General features: G+C 42.2%; 2 protein-coding genes across 3 annotated transcripts; one reads left to right on the top strand and one right to left on the bottom strand.

The window, feature by feature from the left end:
• Window positions 1-1,736: 1,736 nt before the first annotated feature.
• LOC123491492 lies at window positions 1,737-3,000 on the bottom strand. The gene is made up of 3 exons (XM_045222303.1): window positions 2,860-3,000; window positions 2,128-2,679; window positions 1,737-1,901 (listed from the first exon to the last, which is right to left on the bottom strand). Exons 1-3 carry the CDS (start codon window positions 2,998-3,000, stop codon window positions 1,737-1,739), a joined length of 858 nt encoding a protein of 285 aa, XP_045078238.1.
• A 1,755-nt stretch (window positions 3,001-4,755) lies between these two features.
• LOC121573061 lies at window positions 4,756-15,771 on the top strand. 2 transcript variants are annotated; one of them, XM_045222409.1, is made up of 2 exons: window positions 4,756-5,008; window positions 15,025-15,771. In XM_045222409.1, the coding sequence occupies exon 2, from the start codon at window positions 15,029-15,031 to the stop codon at window positions 15,683-15,685; it is 657 nt and encodes a 218-aa protein (XP_045078344.1). In that variant the 5' UTR covers window positions 4,756-5,008; window positions 15,025-15,028; the 3' UTR covers window positions 15,686-15,771. The 2 variants fall into 2 exon arrangements, with proteins under 2 accessions (XP_045078344.1, XP_045078343.1); XM_045222408.1 differs by having other exon boundaries at window positions 15,022-15,771.
• Window positions 15,772-16,974: the final 1,203 nt, after the last annotated feature.

Here is a 16,974-nt window from a genome sequence, read left to right as displayed (position 1 = left end):
TGATCCCCTGCTGATTTTGTACGTTTGCCCACTGACAAAGACATGATCAGTCTATAATTTGAATGGTAGGTTTATTTGAACAGAGAGAGACAGATTAACAACAAAAAAATCCAGAAAAACGCATGTCAAAAATGTTATAAATTGATTTGCATTTTAATGAGGGAAATAAGTATTTCACCCCTCTGCAAAACAGTACTTAGTACTTGGTGGCAAAACCCTTGTTGGCAATTACAGAGGTCAGACGTTTCTTGTAGTTGGCCACCAGGTTTGCACACATCTCAGGAGGGATTTTGTCCCACTCCTCTTTTCAGATCTTCTCCAAGTCATTATGGTTTCGAGCCTGACGTTTGGCAACTGAAACCTTCAGCTGCCTCCACAGATTTTGTATGGGATTAAGGTCTGGAGACTGGCTAGGCCACTCCAGCACCTTAATGTGCTTCTTCTTGAGCCACTCCTTTGTTGCCTTGGCCGTGTGTTTTGGGTCATTGTCATGCTGGAATACCCATCCACGACCCATTTTCAATGCCCTGGCTGAGGGGAGAAAGTTATCACCCAAGATTTGACGGTACATGGCCCCGTCCATCATCCCTTTGATGCGGTGAAGTTGTGCTGTCTCCTTAGCAGAAAAACACCCCCAAAGCATAATGTTTCCACCTCCATGTTTGACGGTGGGGATGGTGTTCTTGGGGTCATAGGCAGCATTCCTCCTCCTCCAAACACAGCGAGTTGAGTTGATGCCAAAGAGCTCGATTTCGGTCTCATCTGACCACAACACTTTCACCCAGTTCTCCTCTGAATCATTCAGATGTTCATTGGCAAACTTCAGACGGGCCTATATATGTGCTTTCTTCAGCAGGGGGACCTTACGGGCACTGCAGGATTTCAGTCCTTCACGGCGTAGTGTGTTACCAATTGTTTTCTTGGTGACTATGGTCCCAGCTGCCTTGAGATCATTGACAAGATCCTCCGTGTAGTTCTGGGCTGATTCCTCACCGTTCTCATGATCATTGCAACTCCACGAGGTGAGATCTTGCATGGAGCCCCAGGCCGAGGGAGATTGACAGTTATTTTGTGTTTTTTCCATTTGCGAATAATCGCACCAACTGTTGTCACCTTCTCACCAAGCTGCTTGGCGATGGTCTTGTAGCCCATTCCAGCCTTGTGTAGGTCTACAATCTTGTCCCTGACATCCTTGGAGAGCTCTTTGATCTTGGCCATGGTGGAGAGTTTGGAATCTGATTGATTGATTGCTTCTGTGGACAGGTTTATTTTATACAGGTAACAAACTGAGATTAGGAGCACTCCCTTTAAGAGTGTGCTCCTAATCTCAGCTCGTTACCTGTATAAAAGACACCTGGGAGCCAGAAATCTTTCTGATTGAGAGGGGGTCAAATATTTATTTCCCTCATTAAAATGAAATCAATTTATAACATTTTTGACATGCGTTTTTCTGGATTTTGTTGTTGTTATTCTGTCTCTCACTGTTCAAATAAACCTACCATTAAAATTATAGACTGATCATTTCTTTGTCAGTGGGCAAACGTACAAAATCAGCAGGGGATCAAATACTTTTTCCCCTCACTGTAGCTTCATCTCCCGTCGAATTCCCATTAGTGTGAGTACATGAGAGGGACTGACCTGAGCCGGTGGCAGCCTTTGGCAGACTAAGGAACCTTATAGGCCGAGCCAGTTGGCTCCTGGGCTTGGTAGGAGGGGGAGTAGGCCTGGGTGTGGGGTCACGCGGCGTGACCGAGGGTCCCGACATTCAAGTAGTCACGGAGCTCCTCAGGGGTGTTCATATCCACTGAGCTCAGGCTTCCCAGAGAGCTGGTGGCTATTTCCCCCATAGACATGACCGGGCTCAAACTTCTCCTGCCCATGGCCTTCACCGCATGTACCACCTTTGGAGTAGACCAAAAAATAATGCTCCTATCATAGAAATACATATAGAACTATATACATAAACTAATACATAGAGAGATCTTGTATTCTATGATCTATTCTATCATGCTGTCATAGACAGTGTCCTAAGACATGGAACCACTGTCTAGTTTGGCAATTTATCAGTCCAAGTATAATCCCGAACTGCAAATCTGCACATTTACAATAAATTGAAGTCCATCCTACCTTCCAGGCCTCCTCCTTCAGGTGAGCCTCCATGGCCCTCACCTCCTCCAACAGGTCAATGGGTCCGTTGTTGTCAGCACAGCCCTGGTCCGAATGGACTTTCAGGGCCTTGACTCCCCGCCTGCCCTTCCTCTTCTTGCCCCTTTTGGAGGGAGCTCCAGTGGAAGGGTCGGGGACAGGATGCACGCTACTACTGCTGAATGACTTCTTTACCTGGATGGACTCCAGAGAGTGAGATCCGGGTCGAACTTGGGCTCCGTCCACCCCCACCACGTTCTTCAGTGGGGCCAGAGCTATGTGTTCAAGCCTTCGTGGCAAAGGCCTTAGCGGAGCTTTCGGGGGCAGAGTGCACTGCATAGTGGGGATGAAGTGGTGCGCGAAGGTGCTGCCAACACCGACGAGAGCAGTCCGGACGTAATTCTCGTGGACAGCACTTATCTTCCTTTGCTTTGCTTCCATGGCCTCTCTCTCAGCTCTCTGCATCTGCCGAAGTCTGGCGTCACTGATGAAGCCACGATGGCCTTCTGGGATTGTGTAGCTCTCCTGATAGCCCTGGATCACAATGGTGAAATGAATAGCAGAAGTGAAGTAGTCAAAATAGTTTCTACAGTGTGTCATATAAAGCTTTTAAGCTAAAGATTTTATGGATGTAAGCCTACTGTATATCTATGAAACCACAAAATAAACACAGTGATATTTTAGAAAAACTTTAGAAAAACTGATGAGCCTTACAAAACTTGAAGACTTGTCCTGGTCACCCTGTTGGTTTAAAGCCATGTTTTGCTTCCTCAAGTTTTCGATGACACTCTTCATCTTAGAGTTCTCCTTCTGGAGTTTGTCAATCTCACTTGTTTTTCTTCCTCGATAAGCCATTGATGATAAATAGTAACACTCTCTAAATAAGAACTTAACCTATCTCTGTGAGAGATCTATCATGAACTGAGTGGAAATAGAATTTTGCCAGTCAGATGGAACCAGCAATGACATAATGGCAAGGGTTCCGTTACATTGTGATGTCATAATGGAGTCTGTTGACAGTGTTGATTAGCACATCAGCACATGGTGAACATTCATGAAAGCTTTTTGATTCCCATATAAAATCATAAATATGTGATGAATTTTTAAATACTATATAAATATACACTGAACAAAAATATAAACGCAACATGTAAAGTGTTGGTCCCATGTTTCATGAGCTGAAATTAAAGATCCCAGAAATTTTCCATACGCATAAAATCTTAATTCTCTAAAATTCTGTGCACACATTTCTCCTTAGATAACCAAGATAATCCATCCACCTGACAGCTGTGGCATATCAAGAAGCTGATTAAACAGCATGATCATTACACAGGTGCACCTTGTGCTGGGGACAATAAAAGGCCACTCTAAAATGTGCAGTTTTGTCACACAACACAATGCCACAGAGGTCTCTCCACCAGAGCTGTTGCCAGAGAACAGAATGTTCATTTCTCTACCATAAACCTCCTCCAACGTTGTTTTAGAGACTTTGGCAGTACGTCCAATCAGCCTCACAACCGCAGACCATGTGTAACCACGCCAGTCCAGGACATTTGAGTCATTTAGCAGACGCTCTTATCCAGAGCAATTTACAGTTGGTTTTACAATTTTTCATATTGGCCACCCGTGGGAATCGAACCCACAACCCTGGCGTTGCAAGCGCCATGCTCTACCAACTGAGCTACAGGAGGCTCCACATCCAGTTTCTTCACCAGCGGGATAATCTGAGACCAGCCACCCAGACAGCTGATGAAACTGTGGGTTTGCACAACCAAAGAATTTCTGCACAAACTGTCAGAAACCGTCTCAGGGAAGCTCATCTGCATACTTGTCGTCCTCACCATGGTCTTGACCTGACTGCAGTTCAGCGTCGTAACCGACTTCATTGGGCAAATGCTCACCTTCGATGGCCACTTGCACGCTGGAGAAGTTTGCTCTTCACGGATGAATCCCAGTTTCAACTGTACCGGGCAGATGGCAGACAGCGAGCGGTTTACTGATGTCAACGCTGTGAACAGAGTACCCCATGGTGGGGTGGGGTTATGGCATGGGCAGGCATAAGCCTCAGACAACAAACACAATTGCATTTTATCTAAGGCAATTTGAATGCACAGAGATACTGTGACGAGATCCTGAGGCCCATTGTCGTGCCATTCATCCACCGCCATCACCTCATGTTTCAGCATGATAATGCACGGCCCCATGTCATCGGATCTGTACACAATTCCTGGAAGCTGAAAATGTCCCAGATCTTCCTTGGCCTGGATACTCAACAGACATGTCACCCATTGAGCATGTTAGGGATTCTCTGGATTGACGTGTACGACAGCGTGTTCCAGTTCCCGGCAATATCCAGCAGAGTATACTTTTTGTTTATGAACGTCAGGGTTGAGGTCAATTCCATTTAAATTCCAGTCAATTCAGGAACTACACTGAAATTCCAATTCCAATTCTCTTAAATGTTTTTCAATTAGGAAAATGTGTAATTTAATCTGGTTTAGTTTCTGAATTGACTGGAATTTAAATGGAATTAACCACAACCCTGATGACCAATGAACAAATAATACATGCTGTATCCCCAAAAAATCACTAGAGGGAAACATTGCCTGGTATGTCTTACCATGAGAATGGACCTATCGTCTTACCTGACGATATGGAATAGCATGATTACAAGAATGTGGGATTCTGTGTACAGCACTTTAAAATGAAAGTGAATGTGATCTCTAAAGCAAACGGGATATTGTTTGAAGAAATTCTATTGGGTATGATGTCCATGGATGCCACACAAGGAAGCAGAGTTGACCTGAAAAATCGAAAGTTAAACTATCTGAGAAACACTGTCAAAACATTGGAGGCAGAACAAGTAGGTTAATTACGAGAGAAAGTATTGGGGATTTATTATTCTCCTAAATTGATGGGATGACTAATTTAGAAAGAATGCAGTCTTGACTGGGCTAATGTAGGCTGTGACACCTGGCAAGGCTGTGATTGATGTGAAGAGCTGTTTTAGGGGGTAAAAATAAGATAAGGATTGTGTCTTCAAATTCTAGACTATACTGGTTCTTTGTGATCTATGAGTCTTCCTTTGACTAGGAATGATGTCTAAGGGAGCTGGCTCTTCTCACTATGATAGGTTGTTATGATAATCTTGTGCCTGGCTGAAGTGTGTAACAAATGGCGCCGAGGAGATGAGAGCAACCCCTGAATCAACGGATTGGCTGAAAAAGTTTAAACCACGCTCAAGTCTTTACTCTAATTGGCCAGCAGAGAAGTGGGAAACTCCCTCTGTCAGAGTATTTGGGTATTGTTTCTGGAACAATGTGTGAGTTCTCTGGAGTGTCCTGCGAGACATCACAGAGAGCCCGTATATACGAAACATCATTTTTACCATTGAAGGTTTTTGCATTAATTAAAATAACTAGTATACCTTAGAAGTCGTGTTGACCTCTTTTGTTCCTGATACCAGATTTGAATTGACGCGACTTTGACAATTGGTGACCCCGACGCGGTCTGGTAGAAGGGACTTCGCTGGATACTGTCCGGCCCATTTGGTCAACTCTTTAATCGAACCGTGTGTTTCACAAACTGCCCGGGCTTCTATAAAGGTAAGCAGATACCTGTTGTTAAATAACCAAAGATCTGCAAATTGGCTTTATCCAAATTAATTTTGTGAAACACCTGTCTGATGTAAGTGAACTAAATTATGAAACTAATATGAGTAGATAAGCACAATATTGTGACATGCAAACCTTTGCTAAATGTGATGTTTAAAACCATGGTACCAGAGTGTTGATTCTACCGGCAAGGTCCGCTAAGAGACGGCTAGGTTCAGGAGACAATGCTGACATCTACCGGCAAGGTCCGTAATTGCGACATACGGCTAAGGTTCGGAAGATATAGGGAATAATTGGTTTAAGTAATTGCTATCGGCAAGGTTCGTAACTACGACAGTACGACTAGGTTCGAAGAATTACACCGGCAAGGTCCGTAACTACGAGGATACGGCTAAGGTTCGGGAAATTTTAGATATAGGGAATAATTGGTTTAAGTAATTGCTATCGGCAAGGTTCGTAACTACGACAGTACGACTAGGTTCGAAGAATTACACCGGCAAGGTCCGTAACTACGAGGATACGGCTAAGGTTCGGGAAATTTTAGATAAATACTAGCGACTGGCAAGGTCCATAACTTCGAGGATATGGCTAGGTTCAGCGGAGTATTTTTTAAAGATAGTAGAAGAGGCTGTGTGCTCAAATAGATTGTGTGTGGAACATGGGTGTCATTTATGACTGTGTGACATTTTGACTGTATGATAGGATTATGACTGTGTATTGTGAGTGAGGGCGATAACTGTGTACTATTTTTGCTGTGTGATAACTGTATACTACGCTTAACTGTGTACCATTTTTGGCTGTGAATAGAAATAATATTTTAAAACAGTAAATAATGAGAATTACAAATAGGAAATAAGGTTTAAATTGTGCAAACGTTAACAAAAGACACCCATAGGAGGTACTATAAAAAGTTAAACAGTGCGAGTGTTGTCGTATGCATGAAAGTGTGAATGATAAACCTGTATACCTTGATAGAAAACAAATTGGGAATCATAAGACGTCTGTGGCTGTCCAAACTGTATAATTTGGGAATAACTGTTGGATTTATGGTTGCTTAAACCATATAACCCGTTAAAAACAATTGGGAACATAAAGCTAAAGTGATGAATTGTGTGACTGAACTAAAACGTTTGAACTGATACATTTGAAATATAACGTTTGGTGTTTGAAATAGCATAATACTGCTTTTGAATAGTTGTGTCGAAACAATTCGGTTTAGTATTTGATTTGAGGTTTGATGTTTGACATAGAATAATACTGGTTTTAGGTGCTTGGTTTGGGCTATTTGGTTTATTATTTGATTTAACGTTTGATGTTTGACCGTGCAAAATACTGGTTAAACAATTAGACCGAAATCATTCGGTTTATAAACGTGCACCAACTTTAACTAATTAGGTGGGAATTATTTGATTTAAATAAATGGACTGGAATACTTTGAGTAACGGCGGAATATTGGAGGCGCGCTGGGACGAGAAGCAGCTCCTCACAGCTCCTCAAAAAGGTAGAGTTGCAAGGGGAGGGGCTGGAGAGAGCGAAAGTGTGGCTTTTGGAGCCATGAAAAGACTGGAAGATGGCTGGGAACGCATGTGGGTTTCTGACGAGAAATTTTCTAAACTTGCTCACCCGACCGTCGTGGGTGAGAAAGTAGAGAATGTTTACATTTGCATTTTTGTAATTTGGCAGACGCTCTTGTCTAGAGCGATTTATGGGAGCAATTGGGGGTTGAGTGCCTTGCTCGAGGGCACATCGGCAGATTTTTCGCCTGGTCGGCTCGGGGATTGTAACCGGCAACCTCTCGGTTGTTGGCGCGGTGCTATTGGTCACTAAACTGCCAGCCGCCCCCATATGAGTTTAAGATTGTGGCGTTGTTGGATAATGTGATGGTGGAATAAACTAAGTAAATGTTGTTTTAGACGTAACGTATAATATAGTACAAAACAAATAGAGGGTTAAATTGAACTAATTATCATGGTAGAGCTAACGTAGTACAGTGAGGGAACTTCATTTTGTGTCAGAGGGTAAAATGAGAAATCATTGTAATATGCTATTGGTGGAAATCTATTTATCATTTCAAGGCATGGAGTAACAATCTGCATTTATGAGTGTAAATTCCACGGCTGATGTGTTGATTGAATGGGTACGATGGAGTATTTGGTTTGGTAATGTTGAATGGACTATTTGTAGCGAGCGTGTTTAGGGGTTAAATAGAAAAACTAACTTATTCAATAGGGAATCAAAGAGAGAGTGTTTTTTGCTGAGGTGAAAGCTACTGCGATTTTCATTTGGTGACGTCACTTGCTCTATGAACTGGGAGTGGTTACTTTGAGAGCATCGCAGATGGTGTGAAGTGACTGGCGATGTCCCTGGTTCGAACTCAGGTAGGGACAGTAGACAAAGCTTTCGCTGTGGGGCTATATACCTAGATTATTATGTGGATTGAGAAATATGAAAGGTTGAATTAGATAGCTTAAATAGAAGTATTCTAGAAAAGTCTATGAAAATATGTTACCAACGATAGCAAGTATTTGTTTTATTAATTAGGGCCTAATCAGAGAGAACAGTTAAATAAATTGAATAGCGAACTGAAATGGGTTAGCGGGAAAAATACAAAATAATTGGACGATTTTAAAACGATAATTTATTTTGGTTAGGATGAAAGTATGCATTGGCTGTTGTGCTGGGGAATAGCGCCAGCCTGTAGTGGGTTATGGATTTGTTACATAAACTTATATTTTAAATTAAAGTGATGGAATAGGCTACAATTATAACATTATCAGAAAAAAGACACAATTTAATGTGAAATAGTTATTACAAGTATTATTGATAGTTATTACAGTTATTATCATTGATCCAGTAATGATATAAGGATAGTAGAGGAAGGCAGGGGATTTAATCTCATTTAGGGAAGTTATATTAGGAAGAAAATACCATTAAATGAGGGAACATTTGATGTAACCGTGATTGTATTGGCTAAAAACTCAAATATGACATTTACAGGGAGGACAGGAACAATAGAAGGGAAGACAGGTTTTCCTAGGGGGTTGAATAAATAATTGATTAATGGATCATTTGAGATGAGATCACATGTAGCAGAGTTAGGTAATCAATTAAATAATCATTGTATACTCGAGGAATTTTGAGTGGTTTAATGGATTAGTTAGGAGGAATTAGAATGATACAAACAATTATTGATGGGTTAAGACTGGGAATATCTATCATGTTTTGTGTGTACTACCATCTTTAGATTATAACTAGGAGAAAGAGATTAGCTCATCTCAGTTAGGAAGTAGGTCATAAAAGTGAGCTATCAAATTGAGTGAGGCCTGGCTATTTGTGATTGTTGTTTTTTCAAATTGGGTTAAAATGGGTTCACAGAGCCAGAGGCTGTACAGAGAAAGGTGGAGCCCCCATGTTGCCCTAGTGAAAGAACATTCAGAGGAATGGTTAACACTAGGTAAATGGATAAAACAGGGGAAAAACATTACTGACTGGCAGAATACACCAAATGGGGATCAGTATGGCCACTCCACTGGGACATATAGAAGAAAGTTAAATTGGAGAGCAAAAACCCAGCCCAGTGTCCATCTGGAGATAAGTTTTAACGGATGACAGGAAGAGATTTTCTTAACTCAGGAACAGGAGGCTGAGTTAGAAGCAATTCCGTTCAAATTATGGTCACAAGGATAACAGATGTAGGACTAATTAAGGGGGTAGCTCCAGTACAAGTGATTCCTCGATTCGATAATAGACCATACCAAAAGCAATATACTATGAAACCAGAAGCAATAAAAGGGATAACACCTACATTTGAGCATTTACTTAAGGGAGGGGTGATAATTCCTGGAGATGAGGTACAATGAAACTCTCCAATGTTTCCTGTTAGAAAGGAGGCACCTAGCGCCGACTGGAGGATGGTCATGGACTTGCAGGGGGTTAATAGAAATATCATTGCTGAAATACATTGCTGAACCAATTAAACCAGAGAACTCCTATTTTACAGTGATAGATTTAGCTAATGCGTTCTTTAGTATCCAAGTTCATCCGGATAGTTAGGGGTGGTTTGGCTTTACTTTTCAGGGAAGGAAATGGACTTAGGCTAGGATGCCTCAAGGCTACTTGGAAAGTCTTACAATCTTAGCCCAGGCTATAACTAAGAATTTGGGAAAGTTTGAACCTAGGGAAGGAAGCAAATGTTAGTTTATATAGATGATATTCTATTGGCTGATCCCACTCAGGATGGATGTAAGAGGGATACAATCCAATTGTTAACCTTCCTGGCAGAACAGGGACACAAAGTGAGCAAAAAGAAACTTCAACTTTGGTAGAGTGAGGTCATTTACCTAGGACACACTATAACACAGGAGGGGCGAATGTTAAATTCATCCAGGAAAACTGCTATATTTGAAGCGCCAAAACCGTTAAAACAAAAAACAAATGATGAGCTTTTGTTAATGATAAAGTGCTGTAAAGTTTGCGTACTCCATTATGTACTGCATACGGGTAAATTAAGTGATCTTATCTATGGGAAGGCAATGGCAGCCCATGGTAAAATCATTTGGAACTCTAAGGAGGCATACATACATCAGGGATGTTATCCAAATGGTAGAGAGATTAACGAGGGATATGACATTGGTAGTGATTTAAAGATGATGAGGTTTTTTGGTGGGCTATTAGATATAACTGGGTTAATCATGAACATAATAAAGATTTTTATTCTTTGTTGCTAGACAGAAGACTTAGGTGACCTAAGAAATAGACTTGTCATGTCCAACAATTAGTCTTCAGGTCAAGCCCGGGAGAGCCTGGGTAGAACAGAGTTTGAACTAAACATGAGTGTTTTTACAAGATAAGAGATTGAATGATTGGATTACTAATTGATTCTGAACTGGATGAAAGTTGAATTTAGCTGCCATAAAAGACAAAGGAAGTGGGAGGAGCAATAAAGAAGCAAAAGATAATCTAAAAAATTAAAGGCATGGCAATTGGATGATAAATTACATAAGGAGGGTTTAGAAAGGTGGTAATATTGACACATGGGCAAATCATGTGTCAAAAAAGGGGGAGTGATAGGATTAAATAATAGTGATAGGATTAAATAATAATGATAGAATTAAATAAAAAAATAAAAAACAACAATAGAAATTGAGAGCTCAACATGTATGTGTGAAGATAGTTTATTAACCACACCCGTATGTCAGAGGTTCTGTGCCCCACAGGTGAACTAAAGGAGAAGGTGACCCACTCTATCACACCAGGAGACTGGGTGTGGAACCAGTCCCTAAAAGAAGAAAAACTGGAAGCAGGCCTGTTGGGAAGGGCCCTATCAAGTCCTATTAGATCCATCTGGGTGCATGTCACACACTGCAAAAAGTAAACCCAGTTACACCTGATGAACAAACACAGAGTTAGGAGAAAGATCCGATCACCATTAGGGCTCGGGGGTTGGCTCCTTAACGAAGATTCCCTTACCCTGTCTGATCATCCCTGTGTGAGTTTGGTAGAAGGTGAAGTAATGGGTTGGCGTCTGACATGTTCTCAGGGCAAGGGTGGGGATTCACAGGTTTCCTGACGGTAGGTAGCTGTCTGATTGTGGGGGCCATATTCCTAACACACTCAAACCCTTCTGATCAGCCGAAAGTAGTAGTTAACCTAAAACAAGTTGATAGAATAATACCTGAGCACAGTCTATGAAGGCATAGGATACAGCTAGACGTAGGGAAAGGGGAAGATTAGGGACTTTAGGGGAGGACATCACTGTATGTGTGTCGCCGTGTACATCCTGGGACTATGTAGTTGCTCATATCGAGAGCGTGGGGGATATGTAAATCTTCATACACAGTTTGGGGACAGGTGTAGTGTTGTGAGGGTAGGGAATTACCAGAAATGGCAGTGCGACCCATAGAAGGGTAGGTTCTGTCTGAAAGTCTGAAGTACGCAAAAACAGGTTACAGACCTGACAAGTGAGATATCCTCTTCAACTGGGGCACCCTATAGAGTAAACCTCTCTGAGGGAGGTAGTGAGACAGTGCAACCTATAGACCTGAAGAAAGTAGGACAGGTGGAGACGGGGTGTAGGAATCTTGACCGGTGGTTGGAATGGATTTAGTATACGGCAAGAACTATGTCTAAAGAGGACTGTTATGCCTGTGGGACAGCCAAACCAAGGTTAACAACTACTCCGTTCCCCTTGACAGGCTTTGACTCTCTGTCAGGTTTATCCTCCATACAAGCCACCTGGGAATGTGGTGAAAGAGTCTTGTAGTAACTTGAACTATTAGTATCCCCCGATAACAAAGTCATTCCGACCTAGGTTGCCTACGTTTGAAGTCTCAGGGGATTCTAATTGTTATTCTAGGACTAGTAAGATAGGATACAGAGTAGGGCATCTTAGCTCTGCTCCTACACAGAGAATATCACAACTGAAAGAGACCATGACTAATCTCTCCTCTTTGTTGCAGCCAGAGGATTGTAGGAACTAAAACCAGGCCCGTGCTGACATCTGATGGTTGTGTGGTGATAACTGATTGTGAACTCACCTACATACGCAAACAATCAAACGTGTCAGAGACTGGTGAGTTGTCACATAGAAAGTAGGACCTCCTCCCGGGATCCTTTGATGAAAGGATCCTTTGATGGGGTAGGAGTACCTCGAGAGGTTCCAGAACAATTCAAAGCTAGGAATCAGATCGCAGTTGAGTTTGAATCAAGTATTTTTTGGTGGGCAACAATTAATAAAAACGTAGATTGGATAAATTATATTTACTATAACCAGCAAAGATTTATAAACCACACTTGTGATGCAATAAAGGGATTAGATGAGCAGACAGCGGCAACTATCTAAATGACAAGGCAGAATAGAATAGCTTTAGATATGCTTTTGGCTGAGAGGGGCGGAGTTTGTGTTCTGTTTGGATCTATGTGCTGTATTTTCATCCTCAAACAATATAGCACCGGACGGGTCAGTGACAAAAGAGCTTCATGGGAGTAACTACACTGACAAACAAACTGGCTGAGAGATCTGGTATTGAGAGCTCCATAAACGGATGGTTTGATAACATATTTGATAAATGGAAAACTATTGTTGTAACTATTCTGGGTGAAGTTATAGCCTCTATGGGTATACTTGTTCTTTGTGGATGTTGTCTTATTTCCTGTGTCTGAGGTTGGTGAGAAAGGAGATGGAGAAGGTGATTTCCCACAGATGGTGAGATAAGGCCCAATCCTGGACTCCAACCTAGGAATGGAGGATATGACCTACCAGGCTTGGTGGAGTGACACTAGAGGGTGTCTAAAGGGGGCCAAGATATACTTATCTGTTTGTGTTTTATGTTTTAATAGTCTTATGTTTTGTGTTCTATTAATCCTGTGTTTTATGCTTTATTAATCAAGTTAACCATGTGAATGTTTGTCTTTTCTTATGTGATGATTTGAAGTTCCTTGGTGACTGGTAACAATTTGCAAGTGGGGTGTAGATGGACTGAGGGTTTGCATTTTTTAGTATCATTATGGCCTATTAATAAAAGTGTGATTTTTTGTTTGTATTGTATTATAATGAATGACAATCTGTGTTTTCTTATTTTTTGAATCACACCTTATGAGGTGTGAAAAGGGGGACTATTGGGGATTTATTATTCTCCTAAATTGATGGGATGACTAACTTAGAAAGAATGCAGTCTTGACTGGGCTAATGTAGGCTGTGACACCTGGCAAGGCTGTGATTGATGTGAAGAGCTGTTTTAGGGGGTAAAAATAAGATAAGGATTGTGTCTTCAAATTCTAGACTATACTGGTTCTTTGTGATCTATGAGTCTTCCTTTGACTAGGAATGATGTCTAAGGGAGCTGGCTCTTCTCACTATGATAGGTTGTTATGATAATCTTGTACCTGGCTGAAGTGTGTAACAAATGGCGCCGAGGAGATGAGAGCAACCCCTGAATCAACGGATTGGCTGAGAAAGTTTAAACCACGCTCAAGTCTTTACTCTAATTGGCCAGCAGAGAAGTGGGAAACTCCCTCTGTCAGAGTATTTGGGTATTGTTTCTGGAACAATGTGTGAGTTCTCTGGAGTGTCCTGCGAGACATCACAGAGAGCCCGTATATACGAAACATCATATTTACCATTGAAGGTTTTTGCATTGATTAAAATAACTAGTATACCTTAGAAGTCGTGTTGACCTCTTTTGTTCCTGATACCAGATTTGAATTGACGCGACTTTGACAAAAGGTAGAAACAATGTAAAAAATATTTTAGCAACTTTTCCACAGCCAGTCAGTTGCACCGCATTTGGATCTATAAGGCATAGATTTTAGTTGTTCTATAGTAGTAACTATACAGTACTGCATTTATTGTTGTTACTATCTATATGGATGTTTTGCTTTCTCTCAGTCCTGTCAAATTAACGCTGTACAGCTGGTATGGTGATCAGGGTTGACTTTCATTCAGTTAGTTCAGTAAAAATGAAAAGTGTTCATAATAAATGATGGGAGATTTGAATTAAATTATTCCCTGAAATGACCCCAGCCCTGGTGGTGACTATACAAATAACTCTCTATAGAGGGAGAAGATGGAGTTTAGTTCAGTAAAAAGGAAAAGGTTTGTGTTGTTCAGTGACACCTTGTATACTTTGTATACATTATGATATCATACTTTGTACTCAAATTAGCACACTTAAGGCTTGATTCAATCAGTAGAGAATATATGTGTTGTACTTCACGTTTAAAGATAATTTCTGATTGAGCCGACATATTCAGCGTTTACCGTGAATGCAGTCTCGCAACTGCGGGAACATTGCCTTTGTCAACCGCCCTATAATGCGGATCTTCAGCGCTACGGATTGAATTAAGCCTTAGTCAATCATCTTTTGGGGGGGAATAAATCATGGAAACATACTTGAGTAAATAATCATTTGAGTTGGGAGATTTTAGAAAAGAAAACCTCTCTATGTCTACATCTTCAATATGTTTTTTCCCCAATAAATATATTATTGCTGTATGTGTACAACACATATAGCCTAACCCGGTACAGCCAGAAGAGGATAGGCCACCCCTCTCTCTGAGCTGGGTTCCTCTCCAGGTTTCTTCCTTGATGGGAGTTTTTCCAAGCCTCTGTGCTCTCACTTCTGCTTCGCTTGCACTTTGGGGTCTAGGCTGGGTTACTGTAAAGCACTTTGTGATAACTACTGATGTATAAAGGTCTTTATAAATACATTTGATTGATTGATATCATCTGTTTACAAATTGGTGTCAACTGTGTGTCCGTTAGCAGAGCCATGCCAGCGAAGTCGGTGCAGTTCAGCGGTTGGGAGGCTGTGGTTGAGAAGCAGAGTGTCCTGAAACCTGGTCAGGCACCGCGGGGCAGACAAGGCTACACCATGTACCATGGAACCCACCGTGACAGAGCCCGAGCCATCATCACAGGGGGGTTCCAACCCTCGGCGGGGGGCACGTTGGGCCCGGGGGTCTACTGCAGCCGGGACATAGCCAAGGCACAGGGCTACCCCAGTGGTTGCCCCTCTGTGGAACACGTGGTACTGCAGCTGAAGGTCCGGGTGGGCCGCGTGAAGAAGATGGATGGGCAGAATGTAGCAATGTGGCACTCGTGGCAACAGAGCGGCTACGATACGGCCTGGCTGCCCTCCACCGTCAATGGGCGTGAGGAGGACTGCGTGAAAGACCCCAAGCGGGTGGCGGTGAACGGCATCGCGCACTGTGGCGACCCAGCCACGAAGCACGCCCTCGAGAAGCTCATCAGTCAGCAGAGACAGGGGGCGGAGTCAAGTGGGCGGGGACACGAGCAGGGGATTGTGGCCGGGTGTAAGCGGTGCAAGAAGCAGACACCGATTGGCCACTCTCTGGAGGTGTGTTGGGGGTGTGGCGCCACAGTATGCCCGTTTATGGACAAACATGTCTGCAAAAAGAGCAGTTGAAAGTGACAGCTTCTAAATACTGGAGACTTTATGATGATGACATTACTGGTTCGTTCGACAATAAAAAAGGTTTGTGTGGAATTAAATTAAGCTTTGTTGGTGACTTCATTATAGGTTTATTTGAAATCGGACGGCTCACTCATTGTCCCCCATGATGAAATCGGAGGGGCGGCAGGAGGAGGGGCGGCATGTAGCTTAGTGGTTAAGAGCGTTGTGCCAGAAACCGAAAGGTCGCTGGTTCTAATCCCCGAGCCGACTAGGTGAAAAATCTGTTGTTGTGCCCTTGAGCAAGGCACTTAACCCTAATTGCTCCTGTAAGTCGCTCTGGATAAGAGCGTCTGCTAAATGACTAAAATGTAAATGACTATGTATCTGTCTCCGTCCATTCGTACGTACAGTACGTACATTAGTTAGTCACACGCAAGGAGTCAATGAAATCCATTTGAGAAAAGGCCTAGGGAGAATCTCAATTGGGATTTGCTAAATTCCTCACGTCCTCTCCTCTGTCTTCTCCCCATCGAGGAGAGGAGGCGAGTTGTGGTAACGTGGAAACATGCATGTATGAAATGAGACTCAGGCAAATAACGTTTACAGAGGAGGAATCCCATAATACATGTGTAAAGAGGTAAAAATAAATTGAGCTAGTTCTGCTAAACATTTTATAATTAAGTAGCATGTCGTTTTTAAGAGAAAAACAACAGCTCTTTCAAAGGGGGTGATGTGGATTTCTAAACTCTTCCGCAATAAGATACACCTGAGGATCATCCACCAGAGGAGGAAATTGATGAGAGGAGCAAACTCCTCCATTCACCTACAGTGTATTAACGAATTGACACACACGCGACCACTTAACGGTTTACGGTTACGGATGAGAGGAGGAAGGAGAAGTCGAGGAGAGGACAGACTTTTTCCCAATTAAGAATATTCCTTTGTTACAAGAGGCCCTTGCTCTGGCTTGCCTGTCACAGATTAAACATGGAATACAATCTTATTTTATTGTAGGATATTTACATAAATTTTTGATCACTTAAATGATTGGTATTTACACATTGAATCCGACTGCTTATAACTCTAGCATAGTGGTAGATACAGTGTGGGCGAGGGGATGGATGGAGTAAGGCACAGGAGTGTGAAGAAGGAATATGCTTTAATCAGCTCAATAAGGTAGTCCGCAGCAATGCGTAAACACGATCCCAGGGCGACTTAAATGCGTACTGGGAACCAAACATACACGGGTAAATGTTCCTGGGGATAAAAACAATAAAATGCTCAACCGAGCATGCGAATAC

The sequence above is a fragment of the Coregonus clupeaformis genome, chromosome 8, assembly GCF_020615455.1.
Source record: "Coregonus clupeaformis isolate EN_2021a chromosome 8, ASM2061545v1, whole genome shotgun sequence".
NCBI classification, from domain to species: Eukaryota; Metazoa; Chordata; class Actinopteri; order Salmoniformes; family Salmonidae; genus Coregonus; species Coregonus clupeaformis.
The sequence above is the reverse complement of the archived record's forward strand: the minus strand, read 5'-3'. Positions and strand labels throughout refer to the sequence as shown.